Source organism: Cebus imitator, unplaced genomic scaffold (genome assembly GCF_001604975.1).
Source record: "Cebus imitator isolate Cc_AM_T3 unplaced genomic scaffold, Cebus_imitator-1.0 Scaffold142, whole genome shotgun sequence".
NCBI lineage: Eukaryota > Metazoa > Chordata > Mammalia > Primates > Cebidae > Cebus > Cebus imitator.
The window spans coordinates 2,463,313-2,481,245 of record NW_016107457.1 but is presented as its reverse complement, the minus strand read 5'-3'; the positions used below and the strand labels follow the sequence as shown (position 1 = coordinate 2,481,245).

General features: G+C 39.6%; 1 protein-coding gene across 9 annotated transcripts in view; it reads left to right on the top strand.

Annotated features, from left to right (window-relative positions):
- The window catches only part of ANK3 (ankyrin 3), a 537,795-nt gene that overhangs the window by 408,749 nt on the left and 111,113 nt on the right, over window positions 1–17,933 (top strand). For 4 of the 9 annotated variants that reach the window (XM_017542288.2, XM_017542287.2, XM_037743372.1 and 1 more), the window contains one exon: window positions 14,529–14,582. The exons of the other annotated variants lie outside the window; for them this stretch is intronic. In XM_017542288.2, the coding sequence (XP_017397777.1) occupies window positions 14,529–14,582 (54 nt within the window). The remainder of the gene's footprint in view (window positions 1–14,528; window positions 14,583–17,933) is intronic. 9 annotated transcript variants of the gene reach the window in all.

The following is a 17,933-nucleotide window of genomic DNA, read 5'->3' as shown; positions in this document are numbered from 1 at the left end:
ATACTGGTTTTATTTGCTTTAGATATATACCCAGCAGTGGGATTGCTGGATCATATGGTTTTCTATTTTTAGTTCTTTGAGGAACCTCCATACTCTTCTCTATACTAACTGTACTAATTTACATTTCTACCAATAGCGTATGAGGGTTCCTTTTTCTCCATTTGCTATTGGCACAGAGAAATGATAGTGATTTTTATATGTTGATTTTGTATCTTGAATTCAACTGAATTTGTTTATCAGTTCTGATAGGTTTTTGGAGGAGTCCTTATGTTTTTCTAAATATAAGATACCATCTGCAAATAAGGATAATTTAACTACTTCTTTTCTAATTTAGATGCCCTTTATTTCTTTCTCATGTCTAATTGCTCTGGCTAGGGCTTCTAGTACTATGTTGAATAAAAGTGATGAAAATGGGTGTCCTGGTGTTGCTCCAGATCTTAGAGGAAAGGCTTTCAGTTTTTCCGTATTGATACTAGCTGTGGGCCTGTTGTTTATGGCTTTTATTGTAGTGAGGTATGTTCCTTCTATACCAGTTTTTTGACCATGGAAGGATACTGAATTTTATTGAATGCTTTTTCAGCATCAATTAAATGATCATATGGATTTGTCCTTCATTCTGTGGATATGATGTATCGCATTGATTTATTTGCATATGTTGAGCGATCCTTGTATCCGTGGGTGATGAATCCCACTTGATCATGATGAATAATCTTTCCACTGTGTTGTTATATATGGTTTGCGAGTATTTGAAGACTTTTTGCATTTATGTTCATCAGAAATATTGGCCTGTAGTTTCCTTTTGTGTATGTGTGTGTCTTTGTCTGGTTTTGGTATTAGGGTAACACTGACCTCACAGAATGAATTTGGAAGTGTTCCCTCAATGTTTTTTAGAATAATATAAGTAAGTTTAATATTAGTTATTCTTTAAATGCTTGGTAGATTTAAGCAATAAAGCCATCAGGTCCTGGGCTTTTATTTGATGGGAGACTTTTTATTTGTAATTGTATCTTGTTACTAGTTAGTAGTCTATTACAGTTTTATATTTCTTCATGATTCAATCTTTATATGCTTTATGTCTGGTTATTTATCCATTTCTGATAGGTTTCCCAATTTATTGGCATATAGTTGCTCATAATAGTCCCTAATGATCCTTTGAATTTTTGCACTGTCAAGTTGTAATATCTCCATTTTCATCCCTCATCTTATTTATTTGGGTCTTCTCTTTTTTTAGTTAGTCTGGTTAAAATCTTATTGTCTTTTCAAAAACCAACTTTTTGTTTTGTTGATATTTGTAGTATATTTTTAGTCTCAATTTAATTTACTCCTACTCTGCTATTTATTATTTATTTTCTACTACAAATTTTGAGTTTGATTTACTTTTGCTTTTCTGATTCTATAAGCTGCCTCATTCAGTTGTTTACTTGAAGTTTCCCTGCTTTTTTGATGTAGGCATTTATTGCTATTAACTCTTTTAGTACTACTTTTGACATTTCCCATAGGTTTTAGTGTGTTGTGTTTTCATTTTCTTTTGTTTCAAGAAATTTTAAAAATTTTCTTCTTAATTTCTTCATTGACATAATCGTCATTCAGGAGCATATTGTTTGATTTCCATGTGTTTATATAGCTTCCAAGGTTTTTCTTTCTAGTTTTATTTCATTGTGGTCAGAAAATATACTTGATATGACTGCAATTTTTTTTTAATTTTTTGAGACTTGTTAGTAAATAATGTGTACTTTACAGGTGTTGGACAGAATGTTCTGTACAAGTCTATTAGGGTCATTTGGCTTATAGTAGATTAAGTCCAGTGTTTCTTTGTTTATTTTTTTTCTAGATGATCTGTCCAATGCTAAAAATGGGGTGTTAGTGTCCCAGCTATTAATGTATTGGGGTCTATCTCTTTACCTCTAATAATATTTGCTTTATATATATTTGGGTGCTTGAGCATTTGGTGTGTATATATTCATAATTTGTATATCCTGTTGCTTAATTAACCCCTTTATCATTATATAAGGAATGACCTTCTTTGTCTCTTTCTACAGTTTTCATCTTGAAATCTATTTTATCTAAGTATAGCTATTACTGCTCTTTTTTTTTTCTTTGGTTCCTATTTGCATGGAATATCTTTTTCCATTCCTTTATTTCAGTCTGTGTGTGTCTTATAGGTAAAGTGAATTTCTTATAGACAGCATATAGTTCAGTCTTGTTTTTAAATCCATTCAGCCACTCTATGTCTTTTGATTAGAGAATTTAGTCCATTTACATTCAGTGTTATTGTTACTAGGTGAGAACTTACTATGCCATTTTGTTGTTTGTTTTCTGGTTGTTTTGTTTGCCCTCTCTTCCTTTCTTCTTTCCTGTCTTTCTTTGCATAAAAATGACTTTTCTCATTGGCTGGGCATGGTGGCTCATGCCTGTAATTCCAGCAATTTAGTAAGCTAAAGCAGGTGAATCACTTGAGGCCAGGAGTTCAGCCTGGCCAACATGGTGAAACCCCGTCTCTACTAAGAATTCAGAAATTAGCTGGGCATGGTGGTATGCACTGTAGTCCCAGCTACTCAGTAGGCTGAGGCAGGAGAATTGCTTGAAACCGGAAGGCAGAGATTTTCTTGCTTTTAGTATTTTGTATACCTATTAAAGGTTTTTTTGTGCTTACCATAAGGCTTGCAAATAACACCTTATCAATTATTTTAAACTGATGACAACTTCACTCTGATTACAAAGAAAACAGGCAAAAAGAAAACTAAAAACTCTACACTTTAACTTCATCCTCCTCACTTTTTGACTTTTGTTGCCTCTATTTACATCTTTTTATACTACCTATCTCCAACAGTTGCTGTAGTTACTATTTTTGATAGATTTCTCCTTTTGTCTTCCTACAAAGGTATGAGTGGTTTATACACAACAATTACAGTGTTAGGGTAGTCTGTATTTGTCTGTATACTTACATTTACCAGAGAGTTGTATGCATTTAGATGATTTCTTTTTGCTCAATAATATCCTTTTCTTTTAGACTGAAGAACTCCCTTTAGCATTTCTTGTAAGATAGATCTGATTTTTCATGAAATCTCTCAGCTTTTGTTTGTCTGGGAAAGTCTTTATCTTTGCTGCTTTTCTCTCATGGCCTTTAGGATCTTTTCTTTATCCTTGATCTTTGAGAGTTGGATGACTATATACTTTAAGGCAGTCTTACTTGGGTTGAATCTGCTTGTCCTTTGAGTTTGTTATACCTGGATATTCATATCTTTCTCTAGACTTGGAAAATTCCCTGTTATTCTTTCTTCGAGCAAATCATCTACCCCAATCTCCCTCCCTCTTCCCCTCCCTCCCTCCCTCTCTGTCTGCCTTTCTCTCTCTCTCTCTCTCTCTCTCTCTCTCTCTCTCTCTCTCTCTCTCTCTCTGTCTTCATTCTCTTTAAGGCCATAACTCTTAGATTTGTCCTTTTGAGGCTATTTTCTAGATTTGTAGGTATGCATCCTTCCTTTTTATTATTTTTTTTATTTTTTCTTCAGTGACTATCGATTTTCATAGAGCCCGTTTTCAAACTCATTAATTCTTCTGCTTGATCCATTCTGCTATTGAGAGACTGATGCATTTTTAGTTTGTCAATTAAGTTTTTCAACTCCTGAATTTCTGCTTGACTTTTAAAAATTATTTTAATCTCTGTTAAATTTATCTGATAAAAATCTGCTCTTTGTTATCTTAAAATGCATTGAGGTAGCTTAGGCAACATAGGGAGACTCTGCCTTTACAAAAAATAAAAATAAATTAGCTTGGCATCATGATCCCAACTACCTGTGGTATTTAAGTGAAATGACCACTTGAGCCCAGGAGGTCAAGACTGCAGTGAGCTGTGATTGTGCCACTGCACTCCAGCCTGGACAACAGAGTGAGAACCCTTCTCAAAAAAGAAAAAAAAATCATTTAGCTTTCTCAAGACAGCTATTTTTAATTCCCTATCTGACACGCCATATATCTCCATCACTCCAGGACTGGTCACTGATGCCTTATTTAGTCCATTTGGTGAGGTAATGTTTTCTTGGATGTCCTTGATGCTTATAGACATTTGTTGATTCCTGAGCATCGAAGAGCTGGGTATTTATTTGTCTTCACAGTATAGGCTTGTTTTTACCCATCCTTTTTGAGAAGGCTTTCCAAGAATTCAAGAAGGATTCCTAAGCCTATGGTCACTGCAGCCATTTCAGCACTAGGGAGTGCCCTAAGCCCTGGAATGCTGCAACTCTTACAGACTCCTAGATACACAGCCTTGGTGGATTTGGGGGAAATAAGGGAGAATTCCCTGGGTTACCAAGTAAAAAGTCTCTCTTTCTGGAAGAGGAAGTCCCTCTTTGCACCAGGATGCCTGGAGTTGCGGGAGGAATAAGGCAGGCACTTTAATAGCCATCACAGCTGGCACTGCACAGCGTCACATGTAAAGCCCTGCAGACCAGCACAGTACTGAAGCTAACCCCAAGCCTGTAGTCACTACTGCCTGGCTGTCGCTGATGTTTATTCCAGGCCAAAGCCACTTTATTCAGCAGGATGGGGTTGTTCCATCAGGACAGTAGATTCCCTGCTGGTCCAGGGTGGGTACAGAAACACTGTCCAAAAACAAAGGCATGGAATCAGGGGGTTCAGGAGTCTCCATGGTGCTTTATTTTAATGTGGCTGAGCTGGTATCCAAGTTACATGACAAAGCCCTCTGTATCCTTCCCTCTCTTTCTCCAAGTGGAAAAAGTCCCTGGGCTGCACTACCTGGAACTGGGGGATGGGTGACACAGGCACACCTTTGGCCACACAGTAGGTGTCACACCTGTAGTCTACCACTTCTGTACTAGTCAGGGTTCTCTAGAGGGACAGAACTGATAGGATAGATGTATCTGTAAAGGGGAGTCTATTAGCAGAATTGATTCACATAATCACAAGGCAAAGTCCCACAATTAGGCCATCTGCAAGCTGAGGAGCCAGGAAGGGAGTCTGAATCCCAAAACCTCAAAAGTAGGGAAGCCGATAGTGCAGCCTTCAGTCTGTGGCCAAAGGCCCGAGAGCCCCCAGCTCTTGGTGTAGGTCCAAGAGTCCAAAACTGAAGAACCTGGGGTCTGATGTTCAAGGGCAGGAAGCATCCAGCACGGGAGAAAGATGGAGCCCAGAAGACTCAGCCAGTCTAGCCCTTCCATGTTCTTATGCCTTCTTTTATTCTGGCTTTGCTGGCAGGTGATTAGATTATACCCATCCAGATTGAGCATGGATCTGCCTTTCCCAGTCCACTGACTCAAATATTAATCTCCTTTGGCAGCACCCTCACAGACACACCCAGGAACAATACTTTGCATCCTTCAATCCAATCAAGTTGACACTCAGTATTAACCATCACAACCTCCAAGACCAGTGTAGCACCAGGGCTTGCCCAAGGACTGCAGTCCTTGTGACCTGACTGCTACTTAAATTTATAATGGGCCCCAAGCCACTTTAGTCAGCCAATGGTGAAGCTGGCTAGGACTCAGTTTCCCCTTGCTGGAGTGGAGGGTTCCCCTCCAGCCCAGGGCTGTCCTAAATGCTCCTTCCATGGGCACTGGCAGAATTCTGCCCTGTGCTCTGTTCAGTTGCAGGGCAGCACTGAGCTCCAATGCAATGTCGCACACTCATTTTGCTCTCTCTTTCCGAAGCCCACAGATTCTTTCTCTATGCTGTGCTGCCTGGGGTTGGGGGAGGGATAGCGTAGCTAATGCAGGACAGTCTTTCCTAGCTTTTCAATGCCTCTCCCCTTGATATTACATTAAAATCAGGTACTGTGATTGCTCACCTAATTTTTTTGTTATTATGAAAGTGCTTTCTTGCATTGATAGTTCTTCAGTTTGGGGTTCCTGTGAGGGGACAAATTGCTGGAGTGTTCTATTCAGCCATCTTTCTCTATCTCTCCTCCCCTTTACAATAATAATACATTTTTTAAAGAAACTTCCTCTTTATTTTGGCAAAAGAACTATATAGACCAAGATGAAAATTCAAGTAAAATAAATATAAGCATAATTTTAAATAGATTTTAAGAACTAAAAGCCAGTAGTTTTAATGAACATATCAGTATATTCTCATTAGGAGAGAATAAACAGATTTTGGTTGTTTTGTTTTGTTTTGTTTTGAGACAGATTCTCACTCTGTTGCCCAGGCTGGAGTGCAGTGGCATGAGCTCAGCTCACTGCAACCTCCGCCTTCCAGGTTCAAGTGATTCTCCTGCCTCAGCCTCCTGAGTAGCTGGGATTACAGACACCTGCCACCATGCCTGGCTAATTTTTGTAGTTTTTAGTAGAGACAGGGTTTCATCATGTTGGCCAGGTTGGTCTCAAACTTCTGGCCTCATGTGATCCACCTGCCCCAGCCTCCCAAAGTGTTGGGATTCCAGGCGTGAGCCACTGCGCCTGGCCAAATAAACAGATTTTGACTTGACACAATCCAAAACTCAAAAAAACAGGGAGAATTACTTTGGGAAATGTGAAGGTAGATCTGAAGAAAACCACCAGGAAAAGACCCTTTAGGACCTCTTCTTGCCAAATGTCTGGGACTCTACTGCTACCCTAATCTCCTGATCATCCTAAATCAATAGGACTGTTATGTTATTAGCTTACTAGATCAAGTTGCCCTCAGATGATTCAAGAGTTTGGCTGCATTAAGTCGCTGTTCTTAGCAGCAGCAGAAATTGTTCTTCACCCAAAAATTTATCATTTTACAAGAACCCCTTACATTATATCATTTAGCCTTTTGCCTGAAGATCTCTCTGCTTACAATTGGCCTTTCAAAGAGACATTCATAATTGCATGCATCTCACAGGGATAAAGCCAAAATGGTAACTTTAAAATACAAGAAGCAGAGACTAAATCTTATTCTCTGTTTTATTTATCCCAAGAACCTAGTATACTGTTTGGCACACAGAGATCTTCAATACATGTTTGGTCAGTTGCATCAACATGAAGGCATACCCAAGAAAGGGATAGTTTTGCAGGTTTCTGAGATGATGCAAGATGAAGATTGCCTACAATGCCACTTTTTCCTTCCATTCAACCCCTTTTTACTGAGACAGTCCTAGGCTATGTCTTAAGTGGATCAACAGCTTTATAATGACTCTCCCAAAACATATCTGCAACTCAAGGAATAGTTGATGAATTTAAAAGAATTACCAGCTAAAGAAGATCTGTGGACTGGGACAAGAGCCTTTATTCAAAACAAAGTCTGTTCTATCACTGGTATCCTTTCTTTGGAATTGGAATCATATAGTGATTATCACCCATACTATCCACTTATCCAGCTATGTACATTTTCATTTAGGTTCTGACATCTTACATCACCTTTCCTAAACATACCGCTTGAAAATGGTGTCTCTTCTCACCCTTCTCCATCTCAGTACGTGGCTCTATCACTCAAGGCAAAATCTGAGTTATATCCAGTCTCTCTTCCCATAGCACTTCTATTCAGTCCATCAGCAAGTCATATCAGTCCTACTTTCAGAATACATCTCAAATCTCTCTTCCCTTCTCCATCTCCATTTTTGCCATCCCATCCAGGCCACCAACATCTCTCCATGGAATACTGCAGGAGCCTCCTTACAGACCTCCACTTCTCCTCAGCTTTCTGTCCAGCATCCACACAGGCCTTTAAACATATACATAGGATCACGGTATTCCACTCCTTAGCTTAAAACCATCCAAAGCTTATAGTTAGGCTTTTCGGATTCATTCATACTGTTGCGTATAATTGAAGTTCACTCATTTTTATTTCTATACAATATTCCATTGTCTGCCTTTACCACATTGAGTTATCTACTCTACTGTTGATGAGACTGTGGGTTGTTTCAAGTTTGGGACTGTTGCTGCAAACCTTCTTATATAAGTTTCCTGGTACACATATGCGTACATTTCTGTATGATATAAATCTAGGAATATAAGTGCTGAGTTGCACAAAAGACAACAGAATTCATCAAAACCAGCTGACAATAAACTATGCTTATAAAATTAGATAGTGAGATTTTTAAGCAAGGAAAAGAAAATATAGAAAGCAATTACCTTGAGGAGGTAAGAGGGGCCTGTGTTTTGGGAGGGGGGAAGTGGGAGTCTTCTGAGGCACTAATGATATTCTATTTCTTGACCTGGATGGTATTTATTTTATAACAGTTTGATAAAATATACATTTACATTTTATATATTAATCTGTGTGTTTGCTGTATTTTATAACAAAAGTAACCAAGCCTCACAAATTACATAAACACACCCCTAAAGTAGTCAAATATGAAACTAAAACCCACCCAAGGCTTTATATTGCATTTAGAGTAATTTCAGTCACTTGCCATGGTTAGTAAGTCCTGTATGATGTGGTCCCTGGCTACCCTCTTTCCATTCTTCTTTCACTTATGCTTTTTTATTTCATCCTAATACTCATTTTATTAGTCATGGATTTCAAGAGTCAGAGACTTTTTCTATAGCAAGTCAGTGGCAAATATTTTTGCATGTTTAGTCCATATTGGTCTCTGTCACAGCTACTCAACTCTGCCTTTGTAGTACAAAAGCCACCAGAGATAATACCTCAACCAACGGGGCTGATTGTGTGATACTAATAAAGCTTATTTACAGAAATAGGCAAGAGGCTGAGTTGGGTCCATGGAATGTAGTTTGCCAACTCATCATTAATTTTTTATATTTTCTTTCAAACTAGACTAGTCAGTGCCGTAGGATCAGAGTTGTCCTGGTCACTATCATAGCTGTTAGGATATATACATATGTACCTTCATTCGTGAATGCATCTACTGGCTTAACTACACACATTTACCTGTGTCTCTGTCTCCCCTCAGAATTCCATATAAACTAATACTGTCACCATCAGAAACAAGGTACTTACCATTAGTGAGCCTTCCTATGTGTAACCTTTAATGTAGGCATTAAGCTAGAAACATTTCATGCATTATGTAATTGAACCCTCACATTGATTCTCTAGATTGGAGCCATTGTCATTTCCATTTCATAGAAGTGGAAAATAAGTTTCAGTAAGGGTAAGGAACTTGATTAAGGTCACACAACATCAGTGCTGGGGCTGATACTCAAATCCTTGTACTTAACTTCTAATATAGATGTTGCCTGGTAATTTAGATAAGAGCCCCAGAACTGTTAGGTTATTGTAAGTTTGAATGACTATGCTAGTCTATTTTGCATTCCTATGAAGGAATATCTGAGGCTGGGTAATTTATAAAGAAAATAGATTTATTTTGGTTCACAGTTCTGCAGACTGTACAAGAAGCATGGTGGCTAAAAGAGATTGTAATTTTGAGCATTTTTTTCCTCTACATTGCATCTGTCCTTGCCCATCCATCTGCTTCTGATAAGACCTCAAGAAGCTTTTACTCATGGCAGAAGGTGAAGGAAAGTCAGATGGCAAAGGAAGGAGCAAAAGAGAGGAAAGGAGAGAACTTCAATTATATACAACAGTGTGAATAAATCTTAAAAGCCTAACTGAAGGCTCTTTTTAATGCCACATCTCACGGTAACTAACAGAGCAAGCACTTACTCTTTACTGAGGGGATGGCATAAGCCATTCATGGGGGAATCCATCTCCATGACCCAAACGCCTCCCAGTAGACCCTGCCTCCAACATTAGGGATCACTTTTCAACATGAGATTTAGAGGGAACAGACAGTTGAAGTATACATAATGAGATATATAAAAAGCATTTAGCCTAGAATTTGGCATGTGGTAAGAACTCAGGAAATGTCACTTACTTGATACTTTATCTTTTTACTTCTCTCAAAGTACTGAACATCATTATTAACCCATTTTTACTCCTAATTTCCATTTTGTTCTAATTTAATACCCTAATATAAAGTAGTATTAGTCTTAATTACATAAAGGAGTCAGTTTCAAGGAGTTTAAGATATTTGTTCAGGTTCACACAGTTACAGAAACTGGAATTTGCATTTAGATTTTTTTGGCTTAGACTTTCTATTCAATGAGATGCTTCTGGTAGTCTGTTTTGCATTGCTGTAAAGAAATACCCGAGACTGGGTAATTTATATAAAAAAGAGGTTTATTTGGCTCATAGTTCCACTGGTTGTACAAGCATAGCACCAGCATCTGCTTGGCTTGTGGTGAGGCCTCAGGAAGCTTCTATTCATGGCGGAAGGAGAAAGGGGAGCGGGAATGTCGCACAGCAAGAGAGGGAGCAAGAGAGAGAGGAGGAAGTGGCAGTCTGTTTAACCAACTATCTCTTGCATGGACAAAAAGAGTGAGTACTCACTCATTATAACAGGGAGGGCATCCAGCCATTCATGAGGGATCTGCCCCTATGACCTAAATGCCTTCTACTAGGCCCCACCTCCAACAGTGGGGCTCAAATTTCAACATGTGATTTGGAAGGTACAGACATCCAAGCCATATCAAGTGCCATAAGAGAATAACAGATCAAATGACAAGAAAATTTAAAAGACAGGGAGATTATCAAAAATGAACTTGAAAGGCATTTTAAATAATAGATAGGATTTGGAAACACAGAAATTTTGCAGGGGTAGAAGAGTGGTGATTGGGAAGAGGCGTTTCAAATTTAGAAAACTTGTTGGTCAAAGCATCAGAGACAGAAAGGCACAGGCCCCCACAGGAGAGCTCAGCACACAGGAGTGGGAACAAGGGTGCAGACCCAGGCACCAGATGAGGTCCCCAGGGCAGCACACAGGGAGGAAGGGAAGCAGTTCTAGGAAACTCTGGGCACACATAAGAAGAGGAATGCTAATGGACATGGAGATGGAGCAGTGAAGGATGAAGGGGAAACTCTGAGGAGTGGGAGCTAGAGGAAGCCTGGGAGGAACTTTCCTAGAAAGCTCCAATCAGATGAGCCCAAGTGGTATAGGAGGCCAGGTGTGGTGGCTCATGCCTGTAATCCCAGCACTTTGGGAGGCTGAGGTGGGTGGATCACCTGCGGTCAGGAGTTTGAGATCAGCCTGGCCAACGTGGCGAAAACCTGTGTCCACTAAAAATACAAAAAGTAGCCGGGGAGCTAGGACAGCCTGTGGAATATTTAAGAGATGGCAAGAAATTGTATGCCTGTTTAACTGCAAACAATAGGCTTTTGTAGGTTTTCTTCTTTTATTTGCTCCAAACAAATTTTAATTTTGAATATTTTTTTCCCTCTAAATTGTGTCTGTCCCTCCTATCCACCTGAAAAGTCTGACCTGCTTCCTGAGGGAGGTTATCCTTATGTGACCATGTGGTGGCCCCCTCATTAACTCAGAGAACACAACAGTGAGAACGATGAGCAAGGGGAAAACAGGGTGGTACACAGGGAGCTGGGAGCAATAGGAGTGAGAAGAGCGCAGGAAAGATGTCCAAATGGGAAGGGGCAGTCCAAAATCCCAATGAGGATGAGAACTGAGGACAGGCCCCATGTGTCTTTGCCTTGAGTGTACACATCTTTGGGGTATAGGTTGGAAATGCAAAGCAAACCAATCAATGGGTGTTTATTGCCTGGCACAATGATAGTCAGTTTGGGTGTAAGAGAAAGGAAAGGCCAAAATCCCTGTTTATACCTGAGCCTGGTACTTTCTATAGCTGGGAACTGTGATGAATGTGTTCCTGTATTGTACTCACGGTCCTTGCATGCCTAGGCAATGAAGAGTCAAGAATAATAAGGTCTGGATTTGGGGTTGAAGCTAGACAAACAGCTAAGGAAGAATGAATAGGAAGAATGAGCTGTCATGACAGTGCCACCTTGAATTTAGCTTCCTAATACCTCTAACGGAGAACCAACATTTTTGTGCCTGATTTCTCAGGGCCAGTTTGTGGCTAGTAATTAGTTCATTGTCTAGTCTTCTTCACAGGTGGCTTAGATTTTAGATAATAAGAATAGTGTAAGTAATCTTGTATTTCTTTCTACCTGCATTCTGTCTTTAGACTTCAGTGCTCCTTTGACCATGTCAGTGTGGTGTTTAGTCTTACTTAGAGGACTAAAGGAATTTCTGCATCAGAGTTAAGGAGTACTAATAAGAAAGAATATGAAGAAATTATAGTGTCTGCCCCAACATTGTCTTTTTCTACCTCTTCATAAAAAACCTGAATTCTCTTTATTCTGTGCTTTGTGGCTAAATGTGCTTCATTTTATAACCTGTATAGCACTTTACTGCTCCTTAATCCCAGCTAGATACAGTTTCTAAAGTAAGAATGCGTGACTCAGGGTTGGAACTTTTCCAAGTGGAGCAATGAAAAATGTCCTCTGTGATCTTGGTTGGGTTAATAAATAAACCCATCCCCGAAAGGAAAGGGAATTCAGGTTTTTCCTGTGAAGAGGTAGAAAAAGAATCAAATTGACTTTGTACTCAAAAAAGTAGCTTAAGCAGAAAGTCATTTGTTCTGTGGAATGAATAATGGTAGTTTGTTGTTCTTTCAGAGAACAAATGACAAACTTTGTCATTTCGAACCTGATTCTTTTTTGGCTGCCTACAATGCCATGAGCTCCTAGAACTAGGGACAGGAAGGCAGAATGCTGCCGATGGCCCTCACGCAGGCGGCACGTGCACCCCTTAAAGTGAGAAGACACTTCTTCAGCCTTGTTAGGTTCCCTAGTTTACCCAACACTCATTTAACTGTTTTCTCAACTTACTCCATAATTACCACCCATTTTCAGAAGGAAAGCAAGGAAGTTGTATTAGTCTATTCCCACACTGCTATAAAGGAATACCTGCAACTGAGGAATGTACGGAAAAAGGTTTAATTGGCTCACGGTTCTGCAGGCTGTACAGGAAGCATAGCAGCTTCTGCTTCTGAGGAGGCCTCAGGAAACTTACAATCATGGCTCAAGGCAAAGGGGGAGCCAGTACTTTACATGCCAGTGCAAAAGGAAGAGAGAGGAAGGGGAGGTGCCCCTCACTTTAAAACAACCAGGTCTCATAACTCACTCACTCACTATCACAAGAATAGCCCCAAGGGGACGGTGCTAACCCATTCATGAGAATCCACCCGGGTGATCCAGTCACCTCCCACCAACCCCCATCTCCAATGCTGGGGATTACAATTCAAGATGAGATTTGGTGGGGACACAGAGCCAAACCATATCAAAAGTATATTCTTGCACTTATGTTTTGAAAGAACGACGACTATGGCCAGCATATGATGGCAGAGAGTTAAAGTGAAGACCCTCTCTCCCATCCCCTAGATAATCCTTTCCTTCTCGCTACGGAGAGGAGAGGTGGAGAGTGAAGGGGGGCAGAAACTAAGTGCTCAATCTATTCTATCCCTTGGACATAGGGCTGTCAACTTTTCTCTGAGCCTCCAGTCCTGTCTGAAGGTACGGTGATGAGCTGGGCTTGCAGCATCTCCTCTGCAAGGCTTGCAGGTTCTCCAGCCTGACACAGAAGTGCCTGGGGTACACGCAGGAACCTCCTGAAGTAGATGGCACAATCCCATCCTCCAAACACCACCTCCTGCTTTTTATCACCTCTCAGAATATTCACAGGAAACCTTACTTAACAAACAAGCTCTTGCTCCAAACTGAAAAATGAAAGGAGAATTACATATAGATCTGGCATCTAAGTAACTTTCCCATCGACTGTTCTGTAACTGAGATAGAATTAGACTTTTAGAATCCAAGTTTGAGTGGATCAGGATCCTAATCCTACCATAATTCCTTTTCTTACTCCTGCTTCCTTGTTCTTTTGAGAATGAAAATATCAGGAGATCAACGGAAAAGTAATGTGAGCAAATACAGTCATTTGGATTCTCTAGGCTGAGAATTTATGGTCTAAATGTTGAATGAGATATAAATCTTTGTTGGGCGCACTTTGGGAGGCAGAGGTGGGTGGATCATCTGAGGTCAGGAGTTCAACACCAGCCTGCCCAACATGGTGAAACCCCATCTCTACTAAAAATACAAAAATTAGCCAGGCGTGGCAGCGGGTGCCTGTAATCCCAGCTACTGAGGAGGCTGAGGCAGGAAAATTGCTTTAATCCAGGAGGCAGAGGTTGTAGTGAGCTGAGATTGTGCTACTGAACTCCAGCCTGAGTGACAGTGAGACTATGTCTCCAAAAAAAAAAAGAAAGGGAACAACAACAACAGACACCGGGGCCTACATGGGGGAGGGGTGGGAGAAAGGTGAGGATCGAAAAACTACCTGTCGGATACTGTGTTCATTGCCTGGATGATGAAATAATCTGTACACCAAATCCCTGTGACATGCCATTTACCCATGTAATAAACCTGCACACATACCCCTGAAACTACTAGAAGTACCACATTAATAGTGTGCATCTCCTTCTTCCTGCCTTGCTACTTCACTTTTACTGTTCCATCTCTTAAAGAGGCACGTCAGGTAGAATATCAAAGTATTGAGTGTTTCCTCTGCTTGATTGTTGGATAGCCACTGGTACACGTACACATCTTCGTGTCTACATGGCAGACTTACGTAAGTCACAATATTGTTTCTGGTGGATGGAACATAGAGCTTATATGACTTATCTGCAGTCCCTATATTTTGTTTTGTTTTATTTTGTTAATTTTATTCATGTTTTGAATAGGTAATAGATGCACAAGGTACAAAATTCCCAAGGTGCAAGAGTTTACAGTGAAAAGTAAGTCTCCCTCCTCTTTGCCCCAGTAAATATAGTTCCCATCTTGAAAGGCAATCACTGCTCTTTCATTCATTCCACATTTATTGAGCACCTACTATGTGCCAGGTTCAGTTCTGGGCAATGAAATGGAGCAAAACAGACAAGCCCTCCCTGCCCTCATGGAGCTTACATTTTGGTTACGAATTTCTTGTAATATTCATTCAATAGTATCTTAACTTTTGTACGGCCAGCCCACTGTGTTAGTTAAAAGAAGGGCTCTAGAGTGACATCAAGTGATTTTGAATCACATTTTTTCTATATTCCAAGTAAACTTGGATTATTTATTCCACCACTCTCAACTGTGTTTTCTTTATTGTGAAATGGAAATAATTCTGTTTTATAAGATTGTGAGAATTAAATAAAATAATACATATAAAACACCAAACATAGTAAATGCTCAATAAATATTAGTGTTGATTATGATAATATGATCTGATTCTACTGTTCTGTAATGCTGACCAGACATAAAGGATTTATTTTCCCAATAGTTTTCATTTCCTTTCTTTTCTATATGATCAAAGAAAATCACTTTCTAAAGGATAAGCAACAGCAAATTTAAGTAATCTGATCATTAACCTCTTGGGCATTAGACTGTTTGCTGAGTTCTATTAAGAAACCAACTTCTAATAAATCAGTAGAGTATAGAGACTCTGTTTCTTTTTATTCTTTCTAATCTTTTTAACCTTGTGTAATTTGGAGGCTTGTACTATTAACTCATTTGGTCTGTACTATTAACTATTAATTTAAACTTTATGCTAGGAGATTCTGTATTTTACAGCAGAATTAAACACTTCTGAGCAAAGTTTCTAAGAATATAATTAGGTATCGTTATCTTAAGGAACTTTATGACTCAAGTCTCCAGCCAGATGGGAAAATAGCTTTCAGTCCCTGGAAAAGTGGCAAAAGTTTTCCTTGGTGATGGTCTTAAGGTGGAAAGAGATTAGAAGAGAAGTACATCGGATGGAGGAAGAAAAGAAGAGAAATGAACTTCTAGGATAAGAAAACACTTTTAAATATTAGGCCAATAACTATTTACTTTATTTGACATGAAAAAGGGTCATTAGTGGGCATAATGAAAGATTGCAAGGATGCTGGGTTGGTATATTATACCATGTACTGGACCACTGACCTGGAATCTAAAAAGCAATGAAGGTACACACCTATTTGGACCACCACAGTCCTGATAATCGTTTAATGTACTCTCTTTCTCTCCTTTGTTCCTGTTTCTGTTTTGTATTGTTTTCCTGGCTGACAAAGTTTGTGGATCTTTGAATGGTTGGTTATGGTGTAGGGAATCTCTTCTTTCAGCCTAGTCATGATATAGGGAGGACTGGGGAGAGGAGACAGCTGAGTAGTTGAAGTAAAATGCCTCTGACCAGCTTTTATTCATTGGTTAATGGTGGGATCATGTAGATTTGGGGTGTTTTGTGTTCTTTTTAAAATAATTTCTGGGCTCTGATAATTTATTGACAGAAGTAGATTAACAATAAGAACGTCAGCGTTCAAGATAAAAGTTTGAAAATGCATAAAATCAGTACTAAGTGAGTGAGGCCTTCTCTAGTGGCATTTGCCACTGTACTCCTGGGCTTTGTGTATACACATCGTTTAATGCCCTACAGAGCTAACTCTAATTATCAGTGAGACGTCAGGCAACCAGAGTGCGATCTCTTTGGCTTGCCTTTGGACCTTGTCATTTCTCATTTTTGTTTTGGTTACCTATTACAAAGTAATAGCCCCCCTACAAACTCAGTGATTTAAGGTATTATTATCTCCCATGTTCCGTGAGTTAACTGGGGCTCAGCTGACTCTTGGGATCTTTTATGAGATTGCAGTCAGATAGCAGTTGAGGCGGAGGAACGTGACCAGATGTGCAAGATGGTGTCTTCATTTAAAGGCCTGACACCTCAGCTAGGATGGCAGGAAGAGCTGAGGATTGGCTGGGCATCTCTCTCTCTCTCTCTCGCTCTCGCTCTAAGCAGCCTCTCCATATGGCTGCCTTGAGCTTGTTGATAACATGGTGCTATCATCATAGTCAGATTTCTTATACTGGGACTGGCTTCCCCCAAACCACTCTTTCAAGAGAGACTGGAGAAGTCTGCAAGGTTTCTTTGAACACAAATTTATTCATGTAGAATCACTTTGCCAAATTTTACTGTTCAGAGTTCCAGCCAGCTCAGATTCAAGTAGGGGTACTACACAAGGGAATGAATAGAAGGAGACATAGTTCATTGGAGGTAGGGGTGAGGAGGGCATTTTAAAGACGAGCTACCAAAATCCTCTTTGCCAAAAAATAGTCAAATTCTTCTACAACACAACTATTACTCCACTGCACCAAATACTTCTAGGAAACATAAACCTACACAACTCCTTTCTCGTAAGTGAAAATATGTGACTCTTGGTAACATATTTTTAAGCAAAATATAGCTGACATAAAATGCATGTCATCCGTTAATAAAATTACCTTAGTTGGCTTATATACACCTGTTAGAAGCTGCCGCTAGCCGAAATATCCTTGGATTATATAAACTTAACAAATAATACAATTCATCTCATTCCTTTCTAATCTTTGGTACAGTAGCATATTGTACTATCTAATAATGATAGAATGTTTTGTTTATTGAAAGGAGTGGGAATGTACTTTGTTGTTATTGTTCATTCATTCATTCCATTAACAAATTTTGTGATTACCTAACACAGTGCCTGTCTTACTGTAAGTAATGGAGAACAGGGACACTTTGCTGCTATGGTTGAATTGTGCCTTTACCAGTATAAATAGTAGCAATTTAAATGCTAACTATTTGAGTAAATGCATTCAGATATTTGGGCACTAGAAAAAGCTGTGCTACAGAATAATAGTAATAGTGCTGATTAAACCCTTACTTTGTGCATTATTTCATTTATATCTCCCCAGGAGGCCTTAGTGTGAGGCAGACTCATTACCCCCAGTTTTATAGAGGTTGGAACTGTGACTCAGAGTAATTAAATGATATTTCAGAGGTCACCTAGTCAATGCATAGTGCAGCTTGGATTTGAACCTAGAGCACCTACTGCGTGAAACAGCATTAAAATAATACCATTGCTGCCAGGCGTGGTGACTCACACCTATAATCCCAGTACTTTGGGAAGCCGAGGTAGGCGGATCACCTGAGATTGGGAGTTTGAGACCAGCCTGACCAACGTGGAGAAACCTTGTCTCTACTAAAAATACAAAAAATTAGCGGGTTGTGGTGGCGCATGCCTGTAATCCCAGCTACTTGGGAGGCTGAGGCAGGAGAATCACTTGAACCTGGGAGGTGGAGGTTGTGGCGAGCC